At 61.0% G+C, this 18,279-nt stretch overlaps 1 protein-coding gene and 1 long non-coding RNA gene across 6 annotated transcripts in view; one reads left to right on the forward strand and one right to left on the reverse strand.

Moving 5' to 3' along the window:
• The window catches only part of INPP5A (inositol polyphosphate-5-phosphatase A), a 178,099-nt gene that overhangs the window by 36,095 nt on the left and 123,725 nt on the right, over positions 1-18,279 (forward strand). For 4 of the 5 annotated variants that reach the window (XM_045439324.1, XM_045439323.1, XM_045439320.1 and 1 more), the window contains exon 2: positions 7,206-7,247. In XM_045439324.1, the coding sequence (XP_045295280.1) occupies positions 7,206-7,247 (42 nt within the window). Of the gene's footprint in view, positions 1-7,205; positions 7,250-18,279 lie in introns of those variants that run through there. The other variant, XR_006701790.1, reaches the window with a different exon arrangement.
• On the reverse strand, positions 13,196-17,479 carry LOC123577252. The gene is made up of 3 exons (XR_006701791.1): positions 15,752-17,479; positions 14,944-15,144; positions 13,196-14,111 (listed from the first exon to the last, which is right to left on the reverse strand). It is a non-coding gene; the product is annotated as an uncharacterized LOC123577252 (long non-coding RNA).

The raw sequence follows: 18,279 nt of genomic DNA on the forward strand, positions 1-18,279 counted from the left end.
CCACACGAGCCAGCGGCTGCGTGGACGCCACCACCCGGACAGGGTTCCGCACTTGGGGGTGGGAGTCACAATGGGGTGGGTGTCACAATGGGGTGGGTTCCCCCTGGAAGGCCTGTCCCCATGGCCCCCCTTCCCACCAGAGGCGAGCACGGCAAGGGGCTGTTCCCGTCCTCCTCAGGCCTCACCGTGGGTAGGGGCTCCCTCCTGTGACAGCAGCTCCTGCTTCCGGCACTTTCTTTCCCGTGCGGCCCAGACCTTGGCTTCCTTCCTGAGAAAGTCCTCTTTCCAGATGCTTCTACAGGTCTTTTTTTTTTTTTTTTTTTTTAATTTTTTAAATGTTTTTATTTATTTTTGAGAGAGAGAGAGTGAGCGCAAGCAGGGGGAGAGGCAGAGAGAGAAACACACAGAATCTGAATCAGGCTCCAGGCTCTGAGCTGTCAGCACAGAGCCGGACGTGGGGCTTGAACTCGTGAACCACAAGATCATGACCTGAGCCGAAGTCGGACGCTCAACCGACTGAGCCACCCAGGCGCCCCCAGATGCTTCTACAGGTCTCAACTGCACATCTGTAGTTAGTGTGTTCGTGAGCGTTTGCCGTGTTCGCTGCCTACAAGGGCCAGGCAGTGAAGGCAGACACGGAGAGAGACAGGGAGACAGAGAGACAGAGAGAGGGAGGGAGGGGTCCCTGTCCCGTCTTCCGCTTAGGCAGCCACTGCGGGGTCAGGTGGGGGTGGCTCCCGCAGGTGGGAGGGAGAGGGGGACAGAGGTGCGTTAGGCTAGAGGCCAGGCCGCCCCCTGGGGCACCGGGCGAGCTGCAGGGGAGTGGTGGTGGGGGGGGAGGTTCTCATGGAGCGCGCGAGGCTCTGGCTGGGCTCATGTGGCCCCGGCCCAAGGGGGTCTGCGTAGGGCCTGCAGTCACGGGCCCCGTCGCCTCCAAGGGCCTCGGCCGCCCTCATTGCCGCTTTTCTGAGGCATGTGCTCCGGCGGGGGCGGGGGGCATGGCCCGTCTGGCTCCCTGGGCCTCCTGCCCTGCTCTCTCCGGCCGCCACGGTGGCTGTGGGGAGCGGCGCTGTCGGGGGGCTCTGCGTGGGTGTGGCGCGGGTTGGGCCGCAGCCGTGGGCAAGGACGCGGGGACGAGCGCCCCCGCCCAGCCGCTGCCCGGCTCTCGTCCGCAGAGGGGAGCCTCTCACTCGTGTCAGCCCCCTTGGCGTCTTTTGGTCATTTCTCCATCAGACCTAAAACGTCCGGTTCTTCGGCGTCGGGCAGCCGAGCCCTCGCCCATGTGCCTTTCGACGTTCGTTGTGGTCGAGCGTGTGGTTCTGTTCAGCAGCGGCGGGCAGACTTTGAGTCATAGTGTGTTTTCCGTGAGCTTTGGAGTCCGCGGGCCTAGTGGGGCTGCGGGGCCTCGCCCAGGGGTGCGGGATGGCGCCGGGCCAGCCACCCCGGGGTGGGGGGAGGCGAGGGTGTCGTCCCGCGGCCTCCAGTCTGGCGTCGCCTCCGCCAGGAGCGTCCTGCTGCTTTTCGTGCACAGAATTTTCACAGCTAAACGTTGGTCCCTAAGTGTCATCTTTGTTCGGTGTTGCAGTTGTGATGGGGTTTCCTCCTCAGCTCATCTTGTGACCAGTGTTTGTGTTTAGGACAGGTGTTGATTCTGGGTCTCACTTTTCCATCCTGCTACCTTTTCCTCAATGCTTTTATGTCTGTTTTAGTTGCATCGCCGACCCTGGTCCTTTGCACATGCTGTCCTCTCACCTGTGCCCTCCTGGTTGTTCTCTCTCTTTCGTCTTATTCCTTAATCTCTTTGGCGTTGGTCTAGGTGTTACGGAAATGATGGTGTCTTTGCCCCGTTCCTGACCTTGGGGGGGGCAGGGGGGGGGGGCGAGTGTTTCCCCACAAGACAGGGACCGGCTCCAGGGTGTGAGTGCGTGTGCTGTGTGTCATTTCTAACACATGGTTCTGTCACACTCAACTCTGTTGCTACAGAACAAGAAAGAATAAAGAAAACATTTAACTCAAAAAGCCAAAATACAGAATTATGTCATAAACTGAAGTCACATGAGAAGATGAATGTAAGCCATGTTTGTTGTTGAATGAAAAAGTAAACAAAAACCCACTGGAAAACCAGTAAATTAAGGCAATGTTGATGGCTGTCTGCACCCAAACGTGAAACGCGTAGTTGAGAAAGGCAGGTGCCAGAGGGAGGGCGGGACGTCAGGCCACATGGCTGCTCTCGTGGTCAAGGCTTCTCCCGCAGTGGGATCGGAGTCCTCCCCAGAGACCTTATCTCACAGTAAAATCTGAGTGGGCGAAGCGTTCAGAGGGACACCAACTGTTCCGTTGTATGCAACCCGCCCGTGTTCGTAACACGGAGGACGTGTGTCAGTTTTCTGCCCGTGTGACAGCAGCACAAGTGCAGGCTTCCACAGCGGCCCCGCCTCTCGGTTCTGGGGGGTGGGCGTCCGGGCGCAGCCGAGCGGGGGGGGGGGGGGGGGGGGGCCCGCCCTCATCTGGAGGGAAGTACGCCGCCCCGGGTTTGGCCCACGTCAGCACCTTGCTGCGGCAGAGGTGAGGGCGGGCCGCAGAGAGCCAGTGCTCAGCCTCCCCTCCCCGACCTTTAGAGCCTCTTGGAAAATTGCCCAGCGGACATCTGATAAGGGCAGACCCACCCAGGATAACGCCCCTTCTGATGAACTTAAGATCAACTAATCTTGGGGTTTAATTATACCTCAGAATCCTTCCACCTTTGCCACTGGTGTCCCCTGACCAGGGGAGTGACATCTTATCATTTCCACGGGCGCCCAGACTCCCCGGGGAGGGGTTCTCGGGGAGCACAGGGGTGGGGCGCGTGCAGGCACTTCCTGGTCTGTTAACTTGACATTAATGGTTGCAGACTTTTATTGAAGAAGTTTCATGTATTTCTTCTTTGTCTTTCTTCATGCGAATCCACTCTTTTCTCTTTTAAAGTTTTTTAATGTTTATTTATGTTGGAGAGAGAGACAGAGCCCGACAGAGCAGGGGAGGGGCAGAGAGAGAGGGAGACACAGAATCCGAAGCAAGCTCCGGGCTCCGAGTCGTCAGCACAGGGCCTGATGTGGGGCTCGAGCTCACGAACTGTGAGATCGTGACCTGAGCCGAAGTCGGACGCTCAACCGACCGAGCCACCCAGGCGCCCCAACGAAACCACGCTTCTAATCTGTATAATTTTCCTTCTCCCTGGAGAACTTTTTAAAACGTTACTTTTAGGGCCTGTCCCCTGGTGATGAGTTTTCCCAGGTGAGAACACCTTCATTTCAACTTGGCTTTTGAGAGATGGTTTTGCTGGACGCAGAGTCCTGGGTGGCTGGTGCTCCCTCTCACCGCGGGGAGCTTCCCGCACGACTGCCTGCTTGCTCGCGCCGCCGTCGGGAAGGTCGCCGTGATCCGGCCCGGGTTCCCGTTTCCTCCGTCTTCCCAGATGCTCTCTGTCCCCGGCTTGGTGCGCGTTGGATCCTGTGTGCCTGCGAGTAGCCGTTCTGGGGGGTGTGGCACCGAGTGCTCTCCCCGCGAGGGAGCGTCTGTGTCTGGTGTTTGTCCTTCATTGAAAAATTCGGTCCCTAGGACCCCGCAGGTGTTTTCCACTCTCTTTCCTGGCTCTTCCTGAAACCCCGTCATGTGAGATCGTCTCATGATTCCCGGACGTTCTGTCCTTTTGTCAGTGTTCTTCTCGGCGTTAGGTTTTGGAAGTTTCCGCTGACGGGTCTTCTAGCTCGCGGCTCCCTCCCTCCGCGTGTGCGGCGTGTTGATGAGCCCGCCGGAGGCATTCTTCTTGTTGTTACAGTGGGTTCGATTTTAGCGTCTGCTTTGCGTTCTTAGAGCTTCCGCCGCGCTGCTCGCGTGGCCGTCCCGTCAGCACCCTCCGTGTGCCCTGCGCTTGCTTTCTGGCGTTCCGGAATCGGAGTCCCAGCCGAGAGGGACTCAGACGCATTTTCTGCGTCTTTGCACTGTTTTCCCCTCGCCCGTTAGGCAGCCTGGCAGTTTTTTGCCGGGAGCTGGACTTGAAGCGTCGGGTCCCAGGGGCTGAGGTCGCGTGAGGCCTTCTGTTAACGTGGCCCTGGGCCGTGTTTACGGCGTGCCGCGGCCATGGCGTGGGAGGCTTCGTGGTCCCCCGGTGTCCTCACCTGTGTCCCGGGGGCTCCCTGAGGGCAGCTCACAGGCGGTCTGTGTCGCGCCCTCTTGCGCCGGAGCCCTGCCTTGTGCTGGCACGGCGTGGGGGTGGGGAGCGCCCCGCGGTCTGCGGCCCGTCTCGGACTGTGGCTGCGCCTGTGTCCCTGCTCTGTGACCCCTCCCCCGTTCCTTCGGGGCCGTAGGCAGTCAGGTTGGGGGGAGGCGCCCTTTCCAGGGGTGGCCTAGGCCCGGGTGACCCCCCTTCCCCGGCGTGGCGGGCTTTCGGTGCGGAGAGGGCGCTGGGTGTATTTCACCGAGGCTGCTCCCCCCGTCCCCCGGCCGGCGCCAGGAGGGGCCTTTCTCCAGGGATCTTCTCCAGCCTAGACCATGAGCACGTGCCGGTTTACCTGGAGGGAGAACCCACCACAGCGTGGGGCCTCCTCGACGTGGTCCCGAGGGCTTCTCCGTACACTCGTCCGCGCCCGGCTTCCCGCAGGTCACAGCTGACCGTTGGCGCCCTGGTACTGGGCTTTGGTTCCAGCATCTTCTCCGGGAGAGCAGGTCTGCGCCGCGACTCGAGTGTTCTCCTGTCTGTCTGGGCTCCGGGGTGGCGGTTTGTTGCCCGCTCCAGCTCCCTGGCGGGTCCAGGGGACGCCGGCGTGATGCCCGGAGCGGGACTTCCAAGCCCGTGTGGCTGCGGCTGGACCGGGGTCCCGGCTGGCCCGTTACCTGTGACGAGAATCGGCCGATTTCTCTGAGCTGCTGGTGCGGCCAGTTGCCTCGGCCGCTTTCCCGGTGGAGCCTTCTGTGCATTCGCGGGATAGTCCACGCGGTTGGTTGTGAGGGGTGAGCCTTTAACGTGCTGTCACCCTCCTTGAGCGTGGGTGTCTGTGCTGATCGTCACAGGTGGGGTGGGTGAGACGTCCCTCCCTTTCTGTGTGCGCCGTCTCATCATGTATATGTGTCAGCGTTACGTTTGCTTCAGAGCAGGGACCTCGAAGCTTCCGTGGAGCCGTGCTGCCCGCGAACGTCACCAGCTACGCGTGCGGTTTAAAATTAAGTGATGTTAAAAATGCAGCGATTTAGCCACAGGAACCACATTTCAAGTGTGAATTTGGCTGCTGCAAGTCTGTCACCGTGGAGGGTTCCACCGACAGTGCCGGTCCCTGTGTCAGTGGGAGCGTCCCGTGGGCCACCCCGTCCAGCCCTGGGGCCACCGCGCGCGGGTGGGTGTGTGTGGGTGTGGGTGTGCGTGCACGTCGAGGCGTGTTTGAAGCGTCGCTCTCGGCCCGGCCCGTCGGTAGCAGCTGCTGCTGCAGGAGGGGCCCGGGGGGCCGCCGTCGTGCCCTCCGCAGAGTTTTCCCCGTTCGCCTCTCACGGTGGCTTGTAGCGGCCGCTGGTTAGCGTGCTGCACCGCGTCCGAGAGCCGTCACGGTCTCTGCTTCAGGTTTTGAACACGAAGTTACAAATTACGAAAGTAGGGGCGCCCGGGTGGCTCGGTCGGTTAAGCGTCCGACTCTTGGTCTCGGCTCAGGTCACAAACTCGCGAACCGTGAGATCGAGCCCTGCGTCAGGCTCCGTGCTGACAAAACAGAGCCTGCGTGGGATTCTTTCTCTGCCCCTCCCGCTCTCTCTCTCAAAGTAAATAAGCAAACTTAAAAACCCCTCAAATACGAAAGTAACGTGTGGTGACCGTAAGCGTATCAGGAGTGAAGAAACCGAAGGGTGGCCCTTGGCTCGCACGCCGCTGTTCTGTCCTCAGGAGCGGCGTCGGGAGCTGCGTCCTGGCCACGATCTGGTCCTCGGGTCGTGCAGCCGCGTGGTCTCCTCCTCCGCGCCCGGGAGCACTTGCACCGGAAGGTGGCCGCGTCGTCCCGTCAGCGGACGGCCTGCCCGCGGCTCTTTCGTCCGTGCCGGGACTGGGGGCCGGCAGGACTGCCGGGGCCCGGCCGCGTGTCCGGGCCCGTCCCGGGAGGCCCCCCTCGCTCTGGCCATGTAGCCCGGGGCTCGCGGTGTCGCCGGTTCGGGCGGTGGGAGAGCGCGTGGACTCACCGAGTTTGCGGCCACCACCGCGGTCCACGTTACAGCGTGTCCATCACCCCGTGATGGGGAAACCCGTGCCCAGCAGCGGCCACCCCCACCCCTGGCCACGGTCCGCTTCCCGTCTGCGCGGACCATGCCGAAGGTGGAGTCACGTGTTACTTCCCTTTTGTGTCCGGGTTCTCCCACGTGGCGCGTGTTTTTGAGGGTCGCCGTGCTGTAGCGGGTGGCCGAGCTTCCTTCCTGTTTAAGGCCGAGTCGCAGTCATTTGTGTGGATGGGCGGTGTTTTGCTCATTCGCTCATCCGCGCATGGACATTTGGGCCGTGTCCACCTTTTGGCGACTCTGACCGGTGCCCCGGTGTCGGTGCCCGTTTCTCTGTGACGGCTGTTTGCATTTTGCTGCATCACGTGTAGACTCTGATTCGCGCTTTAGGGACCCGCTGGACTGTTTCCCGCAGCACCTGGGGGCTCTGGCTCCTCTGCATCCGCCGCGGGGGCTGCGCAGGGGGCCTGCCGGGTGGGCCTGGCTGTCCCCGACGGCCCACGACGCGCCTTTCCATGCACCTGGTGCTCCTGCTGCCCAGACCTGCCCCGGGTTCTTTTTGTGGGACGGCGTCCTCCCCGCTGCCCCCCGGGGAGACGAAGGAGTCTGGGGGGGCTCGCTGACTGCGGGTGGGGGCTGCTGGGGTGCTGTGCCGTCCCGTGCAGACACTGGTCCGGCTGTGGACCGTCCCTCCCCGTGACCCCCATGGGGACAGAGCAGGGCTGAGGGTCGGCCGTGGACGCCCGGCACTGCGGGGCCTGCCTGTCGCCTGGCGAGTTTGGTCCCCGGGGACTGAGAGCCAGGCCCCCTCCTGGGGGGTGGGAGGTCCCCCATGTGGACGGCCCCCCCGCCCCCCCAGCACGGGCCCCACAGTGAGGCCCGCGAGGTGGTGTTCACCACCCCAGCGTCTGCTCGTGGCTCTTTGGGGCCGTGTCGGCGATCTGACTGTGTTTTCTTTTTCTCTTCCTAATTTATAGCCAGAAAACCTGCAGAAGAACTGGCTGCGGGAGTTCTATCAGGTAAGAGGTGCCGTGACCGCGTGCCTCTCAGATGGCCTGTTTGTGCCGTGAGTACCTGCTCTTTGTGGAGACCGTGCTGTGTCCGGGTTGGGTGCGGGCTGGGGCTGTCCTGGGGCTGGCTGTGCGGGGCGTCACGTGCCTCCGCGGAGGCCCCTGTTCCGATTCCTCTCCCTCCGGGTGGGGGTCTCCGCATGGTTGGAGGGGGGGGGGCGTTGGGAGCTTCTGGGGACATTAGGGTACCTTTCAGGAGGGTCCTCTGGTGGCAGCATAAAGGCGGCAAAGCCACGTGGGAGGCCACGCTGGGGTCTGGGCCGGGGTGTGGGGAGGACCCGGGTCCGAGGCTTCAGGGGGAGGCGCTGCCGGAGGAGGGGCCAGGTGCTGGCACCGAGCGTTGAACAGGTATTGGCGGGGCCCGTGGTCGGCGCGAGTTCTGTTCCGGATGCTCGGGGGCGGGTTGGAAGCGGCGGACAGACGGCTGTGCTCCCAGGGTGCGTGCTGCGTGAGCAGACGGGTGGCCAGCGTGGCCAGGGGGCCAGGGGAAGCTCAGGTGTTTCCAGATGACAGGCGGCAGCGGAGCTGAGCACGTGGCACGTGTACACGTGGGACCCCCCAGGTAGTACGTCGGAGAGGCCACTCCGAGGCACGGGATGCCTGGGGAGACCTTGTGGGGGAGAGGAGCTGAGTGGCCAGGTGTCCAGCTCGGCGAGGGCCGTGGGCGACTGGCCCTGCCAGGGTGTGAGGGGTCCACAGCTCCGAGGGCAGCTTGGAGGAGGGTGGCACAGGTGGGGCGTTGGGGGAGGGGCAGCTGGGGGACGGTCCCCTGCCCCTGTCCCCTGCCCTCCTGCAGCTCTGAGCCCGCGGCCGTGTGAACAGGACACAGTAGGAGATGCTGGGGATGGCCCTGGGCCCCCCTTCCTCCTGGCCTTGGGGTCCGGCAGGCCGAGATCCGAGGTGCTGAGGGGCAGGGGCGGGGCACGGCAGCCGATGGACATGGGCACGGGCTGTGTCCTGCCTGCCTGGGCAAGGTGCCGGCCCCGGGCTCCCGCCGTCCCTTCCGGGTGTCGGGGGCGGTCGCGCACTGGGTCTGCTGGTGCCGAGCCATCTACCAGAGGCCCAGGGGGCAGCGGCGGGTGGTGGCAGATGGTGGGGCCGCAGGCACGGGAGGGCAGAGCCTCGGGCAGCCCTTTTCGTCCCTTGCTGTCCCGTCCAGCGGGGTGCGTCCTTCTGGGGTGTTTGGAGGTGGGGTCCCTCCCTCGCCCATCCCGCACGAATTGTCCGCCACGTGTCATGATTGGCTCTAGGCAGGGATGGAAGGCAGACCCTGGGGACACCAGGGAAGCTCTGGAAGGAGCAGCCCGTGGGGTGAGCAGGTGGGAGGCCGTCAGCGAGGGTCTCTGGCAGAGAGGTGGGGCTGGTGGGCTCTCCGCCCTCCCCCTCTAACCTTCTGCCCTGCCCAGGGACCTCCGGCCCAGGCCCAGCCCTGGCCCAGCCGTTGCCAGTGTCCGTTCCGGGCGGGAAGCCGGCCGAGCAGGCGAAGCGAGGGCCCTTCCTGGCCAAGCGCTGGCCTCTCGGGGGCTGGACAGGCCCCAGGGCCCCTGCTGCCTGTGGCGTCCTCCTGCGGCTCCCTGGCTCCCTGGGTCTGTGTCCATTTTGGCCGGAGCGGCTGCCCCGTGAAAGCTACAGCTCCCGTTTCTCAGAGGTGGGCCCCGGGTGGGGGGCGGGAGGAGCATAGAGCGTGAGATCGGGGAGGCGCACGTCCTGGGAGGCCAGCGAGCTGCCCTCCTGGCTCCCGGCGCGCAGAGAGGCCCCTGGGAGGCGGGACGCCACCCGACAGGCCCCAAACTGGACTCCAGTGCAAACTTTGCCCTTCTTACTCTGCTGGTGATGGGGCCACCGGTCACCACTGCCGTGGCAGCCAGGTACCAGTGGTCTGAGAGGGAGTTCGGGGCCGGGCAGCTGCCCCTCCTGTGAACTCTGACCCCTGGAAAACCACAGACCAACAGGTGTTTCCCCCTCTCTGAGCCTCCTCGCTGCACACAGCCACATTGGGCTGCTTCCGGAACTGGGGACCCGGGACCCAGAACCCAGAGGGGCAGGCAGCCTGTTGCCAGAGCACCTGGTGTCCAGAGTGCTGAGCCTTTATTCACAGAAAGGGGATTGAGAGCCACGGTGTGCACGTGGAGGTGCCATTCTTCCGTCTCCTCAGAAGGAAGAGATTCCAGTGACGGTTCCTTTCTTTCTTATTTGAAAAAACACTTTTTTTTTTTTAGCGTCTATTTATCTTAGTGTGAGAGTGCACGCAGGGGAGGGGCAGAGAGAGAGGGAGACACAGAATCCCAGGCAGGCTCCAGGCTCTGAGCTGTCAGCACAGAGCCCGACGTGGGGCTCGAACCCACGGACCGCGAGACCACGACCTGAGCTGAAGTCGATGCGTAGCCGACTGAGCCACCCAGGCGACCCTCAGTGACGGTTCTTATAAGAATTAAACGGGAGCCCCCCAACACATTTTGGGCTGACCTGGGCAGTGAGTGCTCAGCCAGCTGGCCCGAGTGCAGAGGGAGTGGGTCCCGCCAGAGCCCGGGCCGGTGCGCTGGGCCAGCACTCAGGGACGAGGCGCCTCGAGGCCCCGGGGGCCTCTGGGTCCCTGCCTTTTGAAAAAGTGTTTAATCCTGGAGTTTCTGTTATGCAGTTATTTTTCAAAGGAGCCTTTGATAAGCTGCTTTTGTCAACACAACTGAATAGGACATCTGTGCCTTTTAGAACCCTTGGGTTAATTTTCCTTTTTCTGTAACACTTATCACCATAAAAAAGCAGGGGACAAGACAAACACTGCTGGCGTTTCCGTCCTTAGTTTTGATGGCCTCTCATGCTTTTGGCATCCAGGATGTTTACATATTTGGTCCTGAGTGTGGCCTTGGCACCAGAGGGGTGGTCAGTCTTCCAGAAGGTGCACAGCCTGGTGTCACCCCTGCTGGCCTGGTGTCATTCCCTCCCTGTCCTGTCTCCCTGAGCATCAGACTCTTGGTCCTGTGGCCGGTGACACCAGTCTCCCCCTTGTTGGGGTGCACGGGCTCTACGTACGGGGGCCAATCTCTGCTCTCGTCTACCTCCATACCTCCATGCCAGCAGCAGGCCTTGTGACCCCTTCATGGCCCACCCAGAGCCTCCCCCAGGGCCCGGCCACGTCCCCGTTCTGCTCTCTGTAAGCGGCAGAGTGCTCCCTGAGGCCGTATTCTGGTTGGGTGCCTTTCGTGCTTCTGGTCCCCCTGGGTGAGAGCCTAGGGTCCACGCGTGGCCTTCTCTGCGCTGTCTGCAGACTCGCTCGCTGGGCGTCTCAGGCCTCTGTGCTAGCTCCAAGTTGGCCGTCCGAGCCTTCCCGCCCCATGCACGCCCCTGCCCCCACTCTCTCCCCTGCCCCCACTTTCCCGGTTCTTGTCCTTGTCACCCCCACCACCTCCCCCGAGAGGCCCCTCCTGGTCACTCTCTTGGCTTCCCCTTACTCTTGCTGTGCTTTGTGGATTCATCTGAGCTTGAACTTGCAGTCCATGTCCGTTGGGTGCATATTGATCTGTCCCCCTGGAAATGCGGGCTGCATGTCACGGCCTGGATCTTTGTGCCCCGCCAAGTTCCTGCCCCGAGGATAGTGTTCGAGGTGGGGCCTTTGCGAGGGGAATAGGGTTGATGAGGTCATGCGGCGGGCCCACGATGACATTACTGCCCCCCTAAGGAGAGAGAGGGGCCACAGTGTGGGAGGGCCGGCCAGCGGGCCAGGTGCTAGGGGGCCACGCCCTCGGGAGCATCTGTCACACTGGAGAGACAGCCGGAAAGCCCCATGGGTGGTCCAGGGATGGTGCTGGGAAGGACATGGCCTGTCTGGGGCTGGGGGTGCAGGTCCCTGTTGGTGGGGTTCTCAGGAAAGCTCTTGAGGAGGCCGTGCCCGGGCGAGGCTGCCGGGAAGTCGGTTTGAACTTTTCTCCCCTGTATGATGGGAGTGTGCTTGCACGTAGGCTCTTTGCCATCCCGCTCATGCTTGTCCTGAGCACTGGGAGTGTGTCGGGCACGTGGGGTGTGTGCTCAACGGTTCTTTCTTGAATAACAGTCTGGGGAAATTGCACAAAGCAGAAAGTGTGAATAAATACCCCCAGCCCGTTCTGCCTCCGGCTTGACGCACACGCCCTAACGCGTGTCTCACCAGCTGTGTGCCCGGAGGAGAGGGCGACCTCCTTAGCAGGTTGCAGGCACATGTGTTGTTACAGCTGAGCCGGGAGATCTTTCTGTGTAAGTGAATGCACGCTCCCTGTTTTAATGGCTTCAGAGGATTTCGTTAACTGGACACACCAGCCTTTTTAGAGTCACCGTTCTGTTGATGGATTCCTAGGTTGTCTCGAGTTTATTGTAATGGTGTAGATAAACTGTAACACAGATATAATGTCTCTCATACGAGTATAAATTGAACAAGTGTTGAAGATGTTTTAAACTGCGGTAATAAGTATTAGTTATTAGCGAGAGAAGTAAGATGAGAAGTTAGACCTGCTTCAAGCAAGACTCCCCAGAGCAAACCCAGATTCTTCTAGCAGCTGAGTGAGTTTATTTGCCTAAGAGATGGAAAACAGGCCAGTAATCACTTCTTTCCTCCAGACACCTTGTTCCTGTGGTCAAGAGTCATTTGCATTGTCATCAGGATTTAGAATTGACAGAATTGTAGCACAGCTCAGTGATCGGTAAGGTCAAGGTGGCCCAGATGGGAGCTCAGCCGGACTCTGGACTTGCGAATCTGTTGGCCGTGTCAACGTCTTTCACACGTTTTCCGGAGGATGATTCTAAGATGGATGCGCGGAGCAGTCCTGCCTCCAGGTAACCTGCAGGAGCGGGCACCAAACTTACCCTCCGAAACCGGAAAAGAGACACGAAACTGTGGTTTTCAGGCCCAGCCCACAGGCCGGACAGTGACCACGGAGGGTCAGCCCTGCGGCTGCCCCCCCCCCCCCCCGCCACCGGAGGGGGCGTCCAGGCGGGCCCCGGCAAGGTGGAGGGTGCGGTCATTGCTTACAGCCGACCGGAGATGACCAGACAGGCAAGGATGCGGGCAAGTGGGACCCGTAGTGAGGAGAAAGCAGGCGTTTGGAGCTGGAGCATTACCAGCTTTACCGTCTCGGAGAACCTGCCGTGGGTTTTACGGGTTGCATCTGTTGTTTTCCTCTTTTCCTCATTTGTTGATTTTTTGCTTTTTATGTTTTGCTTTCTTTTGATTATTTTGGGTTTAAGTTGCTTTTCTCTATCTCATTTCTGAAGGTGGAAGATAAAAATCACCAATTTCAGAAATCTGACGTGGGGCATCGTCACTAACAACCCTGCAGGCATTAGAAAGATAAGGGAATATCAGTGAGCAACTTCATGCTGATAAATTCAAAGATTTATGTGAGAGTTGCCTGTTTTTGGAAAAACAAAGCATCAAAGCTCACAGTCAAGAAGTGCGTGAACTCAGTGGTCCTCTATCTGTTAAGTTAAACTTTGCCCACCACTTTGGGACAAAAAACCCCAGGCCCACGTGGTTTCAGTGGTGAATTCTGTCAAACACTGAAGCAAGACGCAGTGGCAATTCTGCAGAAACTTTCAGAGATATTGAGGCCCGGGCGATGCTTCCTCACTCCCGTGACACGAGTGTCACCAGAGCACCAAGGCAGGCAGAGGCTTTACATGACAGAGGTACGTGTGCCAACGTCTCCCTTGAAATAAATGCAAAATATAAAACTTTAGCACCGAATACGTAAAGCAGCGTGTACCAGCGTGTCACATGGGTACACACACACAGGCACAGCGGATGACAAAGTTAATGCGTCGTCACCAAGGAACAGATCAGAAATCGATAAATAAAGTTTACCATGTCAGCAGATTAAAGAAGAAAAGCCATGCGATCATCTCAATATGTGCAGAGAAAGCATTTGGCAAAATTCTGTAACCACGTCTCACGCAAACTGTCAGCAAACTAAGGACTGAGGGGACCTCTCAGCCCGTGAAGGCGTCTTTAGAGCCCACGGCTGACCTCATGCCCGACGGCGGGGCAGGGACGCCTGGCGTCACCTCCCCTGCTCAGTGTGGTCCCGAGGGTCCTGGCCGGGCCGATCTGAGAGAAGGAACTGAAAGTCCCCGTGTGGGTGAAGATACGACTGCGGTTCACAGGCTCACAGAGGGTCCACGGGAACCTTACTAGCGTAAGCGCATTTGCTGGCAGTGTGCCAGGACTCTGCGGCGACATCTTTGTCCCCTTGGCCACGAACGGTTGGAGCCTTACGTGGCGCTGACAGAGGAGGGGCCTGACGTAAACGTACTGGCGTCAACACCTGCGCGTAGAGGCCTGTGAGCCATGTACGAGGGACGCCAGAGACCACGTGAAGGGACGGGGAGGCACGTTGTGTTTGTGTCATGGAGACTCTGTGATGCTAGTGCGGTGACCCCCCTCTGGCCGAGCCCCCGTTCAGTGCAGTTCCACTCCAGACCTCTGGGTGGTGTTTCGGTAGAAGTCTACAAAGTAGGTCTAAGATTTTATGTGGAAAAGCAGAGGAACTAGAATAGCCAAAAGTTTAGGGACTCACACTCTGATTTCATGATTTCTTGTAAAGTTACAGCCACCAGGACAGTACTCTGGCAAAAGGACAGAGCTACAGACCAATGGAACAGAAAAGAGATCCCAAAGTAGAGCCAGGAATATGGCCAAGTGATCGACCGGGGCTGACGGCTGTTGATCAGAGGAAGGGTGTCGTTGAGCCCACGGTGCTGGGAAAGTGGGCCTTCGTCCGTCCACACGCAGAAAGCAGCGCGTTTTCTATACGTTGCACCGCAAGCAGATTAAAGTCAGCTGTGGACCTGAGTATGAAACCCAAAATTATAAAAGTCCTAGAAGAAAACTTAGGAGAACATCTTTGTGACCTTGAATTAGGCAAAGATTTCTTAGACACACCGAAGCACAATTCATAAGAGAAAAACACTGATGAATTAGAATTTGTCACAATTAGGAGTTGGCCAAGCCCAGCCAGTAGCTGCCCGCTGGGGAGCGGGAGGGAAGCACTCCCCCGAGTCCTAGTGAGCGGTGGGAGTCCTGTGTGGGGCTAGGGTCTCGTCCAGGGGTCTGTGTCCCCGCACCTGGGGGTCGTGTCCTTGCACCTGGGGGTCTATGTCCCTGCACCTGGGGGTCATGTCCCCGCACCTGGGGGTCTATGTCCCCACACGTGGGGGTCGTGTCCCTGCACCTGGGGTTTTGTCCCTGCACCTGGGGGTCATGTCCCCGCACCTGGGGGTCATGTCCCCGCACCTGGGGGTCTATGTCCCTGCACCTGGGGGTCATGTCCCCGCACCTGGGGGTCTATGTCCCGCACGTGGGGGTCGTGTCCCTGCACCTGGGGTTTTGTCCCTGCACCTGGGGGTCATGTCCCCGCACCTGGGGGTCATGTCCCCGCACCTGGGGGTCGTGTCCCCGCACCTGGGGGTCTATGTCCCCGCACCTGGGGGTCGTGTCCCCACACCTGGGGTCTTGTCCCCGCACCTGGGGTCGTGTCCCGCACCTGGGTGTCCCTGCACCTGGGGTTTTGTCCCTGCACCTGGGGGTCGTGTCCCCGCACCTGGGGGTCTATGTCCCCGCACCTGGGTGTCCTTGCACCTGGGGTTTTGTCCCCGCACCTGGGGGTCTGTGTCCCCGCACCTGGGGGTCTTGTAAGGAGAACAGAGTTATTACTGCTGGGGTGCCGTGAACACGGCCTGGCCCATGGTGCCGTCCTGGCCGCCAGGCTGCCGTGAACTGCTAGGCCACAGCGCGCCGAGCCATATGCTCCGCGGCTTACTGTCGTCTTCTCTCTGGGTGCACGGGGCTGGCTTCTCTAAGCTCCAAATGGTTGAAGGACCACTGAGGAAAAGACTGATGGATGTGACTCAATAAAACTGCAGTTTTTAAAAATTCTGTAAAGCGCTCTTACAAATGAAGCAGAACTTGTAAAACTACAATAGAAAAGTGGCCAAAATCTATCTCGTAGGATTGAGCCCTGTGCTGCCCGACAGAAAGGTCCTGAGAGTTACGTGCAAAATCCCACTTTCTAGGAGCCGTGTTCAAACAGGAAAAAGAATAGGTGAGATCAAGTCTAATAACGTTTCATTCGACCCAGCGTGTCCCGACGCTAACACGTAACCAGCACAGTTGGCAGGACGCCCTCTGTCCCTTCGCGCCGCCTCCCGCGTGGCTTCTGTCCGCAGCACATCGCCACGTGCCCAGGCGCATTTTGCACACCACTGCGGCGGGCTGTCCCGTCTCCCCGCCCACCAGAGCCGCGCATCAGTTCTGCGGCTGACAGTGACAGAGGACCCATCCAGCCTCTGGCGCCCACGGATGTGAGAGCCTCCAAGTGGCTCTGCCCCTGACCCCGGTGCCCACTCCCCTCCTAGGTGGGCCGGGGAGCGCAGACCCTCACTCGCAGCCGCGGAGGCCCATCCCAGCACCACCAGGCCCTGCCGCTCACCTCAGGGCCACCGGAGGTGGTCTGGCACCGTCGGTTTCCGTAGCACAGCTGTGGTGGCCCTGACAGAGTGACCTGGGACGTGGTTTACCGTGTCCCGCTCGGCACAGACGTGCACATGTGCAGACGGCAGTTAGCCGTGGGATCCCAGGTGATCTGTTCCTTCAGTTGCTTCCTTCGGTCTCTAGGGATCGATCGCGCAGACTCGGCGGTGGCTGCTGAGTGGTAGGTGTTCGCTGCCGGCCGGGCTGGGCCCTTGTTCCCCAAATCACAGCTGTGCTGGGCCCCACTCTACAGGTGAGAAAGCTGAGGCATGAAGGGGTCAGGAGATGTGTCAGAGGGACCCGGCTGCAGGATGGGAGTCCCAGCCTCTGCAGTGCCGAAGGTGGAGCCGGCCACTCAGCGGGGAGGCCTGGGGCGAGGGGTCCCGCCAGGGCAAGGGGCAGCGGTTCGAGGGATGGGTGGCCGGAGTCCACGAGGCAGGGCAGCTGCCGGAAGGGGTCCGGGTGTGGCTTCCTGGCAGCAGGCAGGGGAAGGAGGAGGGACCCGGGCCCTCCGGGTCGAGGGCCAGCCCCCTGCTGTGGGGGTACGTGAGGAAGGAGAGGTTGGCCGGGCCAGCGGGCAGGGGTGAGGCCCGCAAAGCTGGTAAGAGAGGGGAGTCCTTGGTTGCCTGGCTCTGGGATCCGGGGTTCCCAGTAGCGCTGGTGAGCAACTGTCCCGAGGAGTCCTTAGGGCCCAGACCGGAGAGGAGGCAGGAGAACCTGCCGGCTCCTGGGGTGGGCACAGGGTGGTCCTGCCGGCCAGGCCTCTGGAGGGTGTGGACTTAGAGTTCAGGACAGACCATCTGCCCTAGGGGGACTGGGGAGGTTGGGAGGGGCAGGGCTGGGGAGAGATGATCATTGGGTGGGGGGCCGGGGCCGGAGGGACGGGAGGGCAGCTGAGGGAAGGGCCAGAGCCCGGTATGGCCCCCAGGGACCCTCTCGGACCCCGTGACCACAGTCCCTCGCTGGCTGGAAATGGCTCAAAGGAGGGGCCTCGTGGCAGTTTCCGTGGCGGGTGGGCCTTGGGAAGGAGGTCTCCAGATGGGGTGCCCAGGGGTCTCGTGCTGTGACCGTGGGACCGTGGCCACCACTGACCCCTGTGCTCAGGGTGAGGCCAGGCGAGTGTGTGGGAAGCGGTCTGGAGGCCTCGCCGCATCTGCCAAGGACCTGGTTTGATTCTGTTCCCTCCCCGGACCCCCACCCCGACCCCAAGTCGGGGCAGAGTGCTTCTTAAGTGAAAAGCAGGCGGTTGGAGTGGAGCTTTCATGTCCCAAAGCGACGGGTATTAGTAAAATTGAACGGCGCTGTGTGTTTCTGGGCTGTAGCAGGAGCAGGTTCCCGCGCTGACGGCCTCCGAGAGCGGCGGCTTCAGCGTTTGCCGTCACCTGTGGGCCGGGCAGGGTCAGGGCCGCCCGGAGGAGACTGGGGCGCCGTGCCTTGGGACGGCAGCCGGGCCAGACCCATCCTGGACCGGGAGCCGGGGTCCGGCCTCACACAGGGCCGCGAAGGCCCCTCGCTCCTCGGCCGATGGCGGCGCAGCCCGCTGGCAAGGCCGCGGGAGCTTGCGGCGGTGTGTGGGCCGCGTGCGGGAGGAAATGCCTGCTGGTGGCCCGGCCCCCACGTGGACTCCGGGAGGGCGGCCAGGCAGGGCGGCGGGCAGCTGGGGGCGGGCCCCTGGCCTCCGCCCCCTCCCGGCACGGCCCCGGGGGTGGGGGGGCTTCGGGGGAGGGGGGGTGCTTCGAGGTGAGCGCGTCTCCAGGCAGACTTGGCAAATAGCGGTCACTTTTCCCTCCGGGAATTCTTTTGTCCCCTTTCTGCCCCTTATCTTGGCCATCAGGCTTCCACTGGCCTGTGCGCAGGATGTAATTCCTTTTTAGGTCACTCAGATGCTCCTCTCCGAGAAGGGAGAAGGCCTAACGGCGCGGCTGCTGCTATTTTTAGCGCTGACTCCTGGCCGCCAGGGGGTGGGGGTGGGGGTGGGGGTGGGGCGGGGCTGCCTTGCTGGTGCCCTGGGCCCCTGCCTTCTGGCCGGGCCACCTGCACAGCGTCTGGAGGGCCGGCGGCTGCTGCGTGTGTGCGGGAGCGTGTGTGTGCGTGAACGTGCATGTGTGAGCATGTGCGTGTGTGAACGTGTGTGGGGAGCATGTGTGTGCGTGAACGTGCGTGTGGGAGCATGTGTGTGTGAACGCGTGTGAGCATGTGCATGTGTGCGCGAGCATGTGTGTGTGAATGTACATGTGTGAGCACTTGTGTGTGTGCGGGAGCACATGTGCACACTTGTTTGTGCAACCACGTGTGCGCAATCGTGTGTGTGTTCGTGTAATTCCTTAGGCATATTTTGGCCACGTTTCTTTCTTTCCTTCCCTTTCTCTCTCCCTTCCTTCCTTTGTTCCTTCCTTCCTTCCTTCCTTCCTTTCCTTCTTTCTTTCTTTCTTTCTTTCTGTCCTTCCTTCCTTCCTTCCTTCCTTTCTTCCTTCCTTTCTTCTTTCT

Source organism: Leopardus geoffroyi, chromosome D2 (assembly GCF_018350155.1).
Source record: "Leopardus geoffroyi isolate Oge1 chromosome D2, O.geoffroyi_Oge1_pat1.0, whole genome shotgun sequence".
NCBI lineage: Eukaryota > Metazoa > Chordata > Mammalia > Carnivora > Felidae > Leopardus > Leopardus geoffroyi.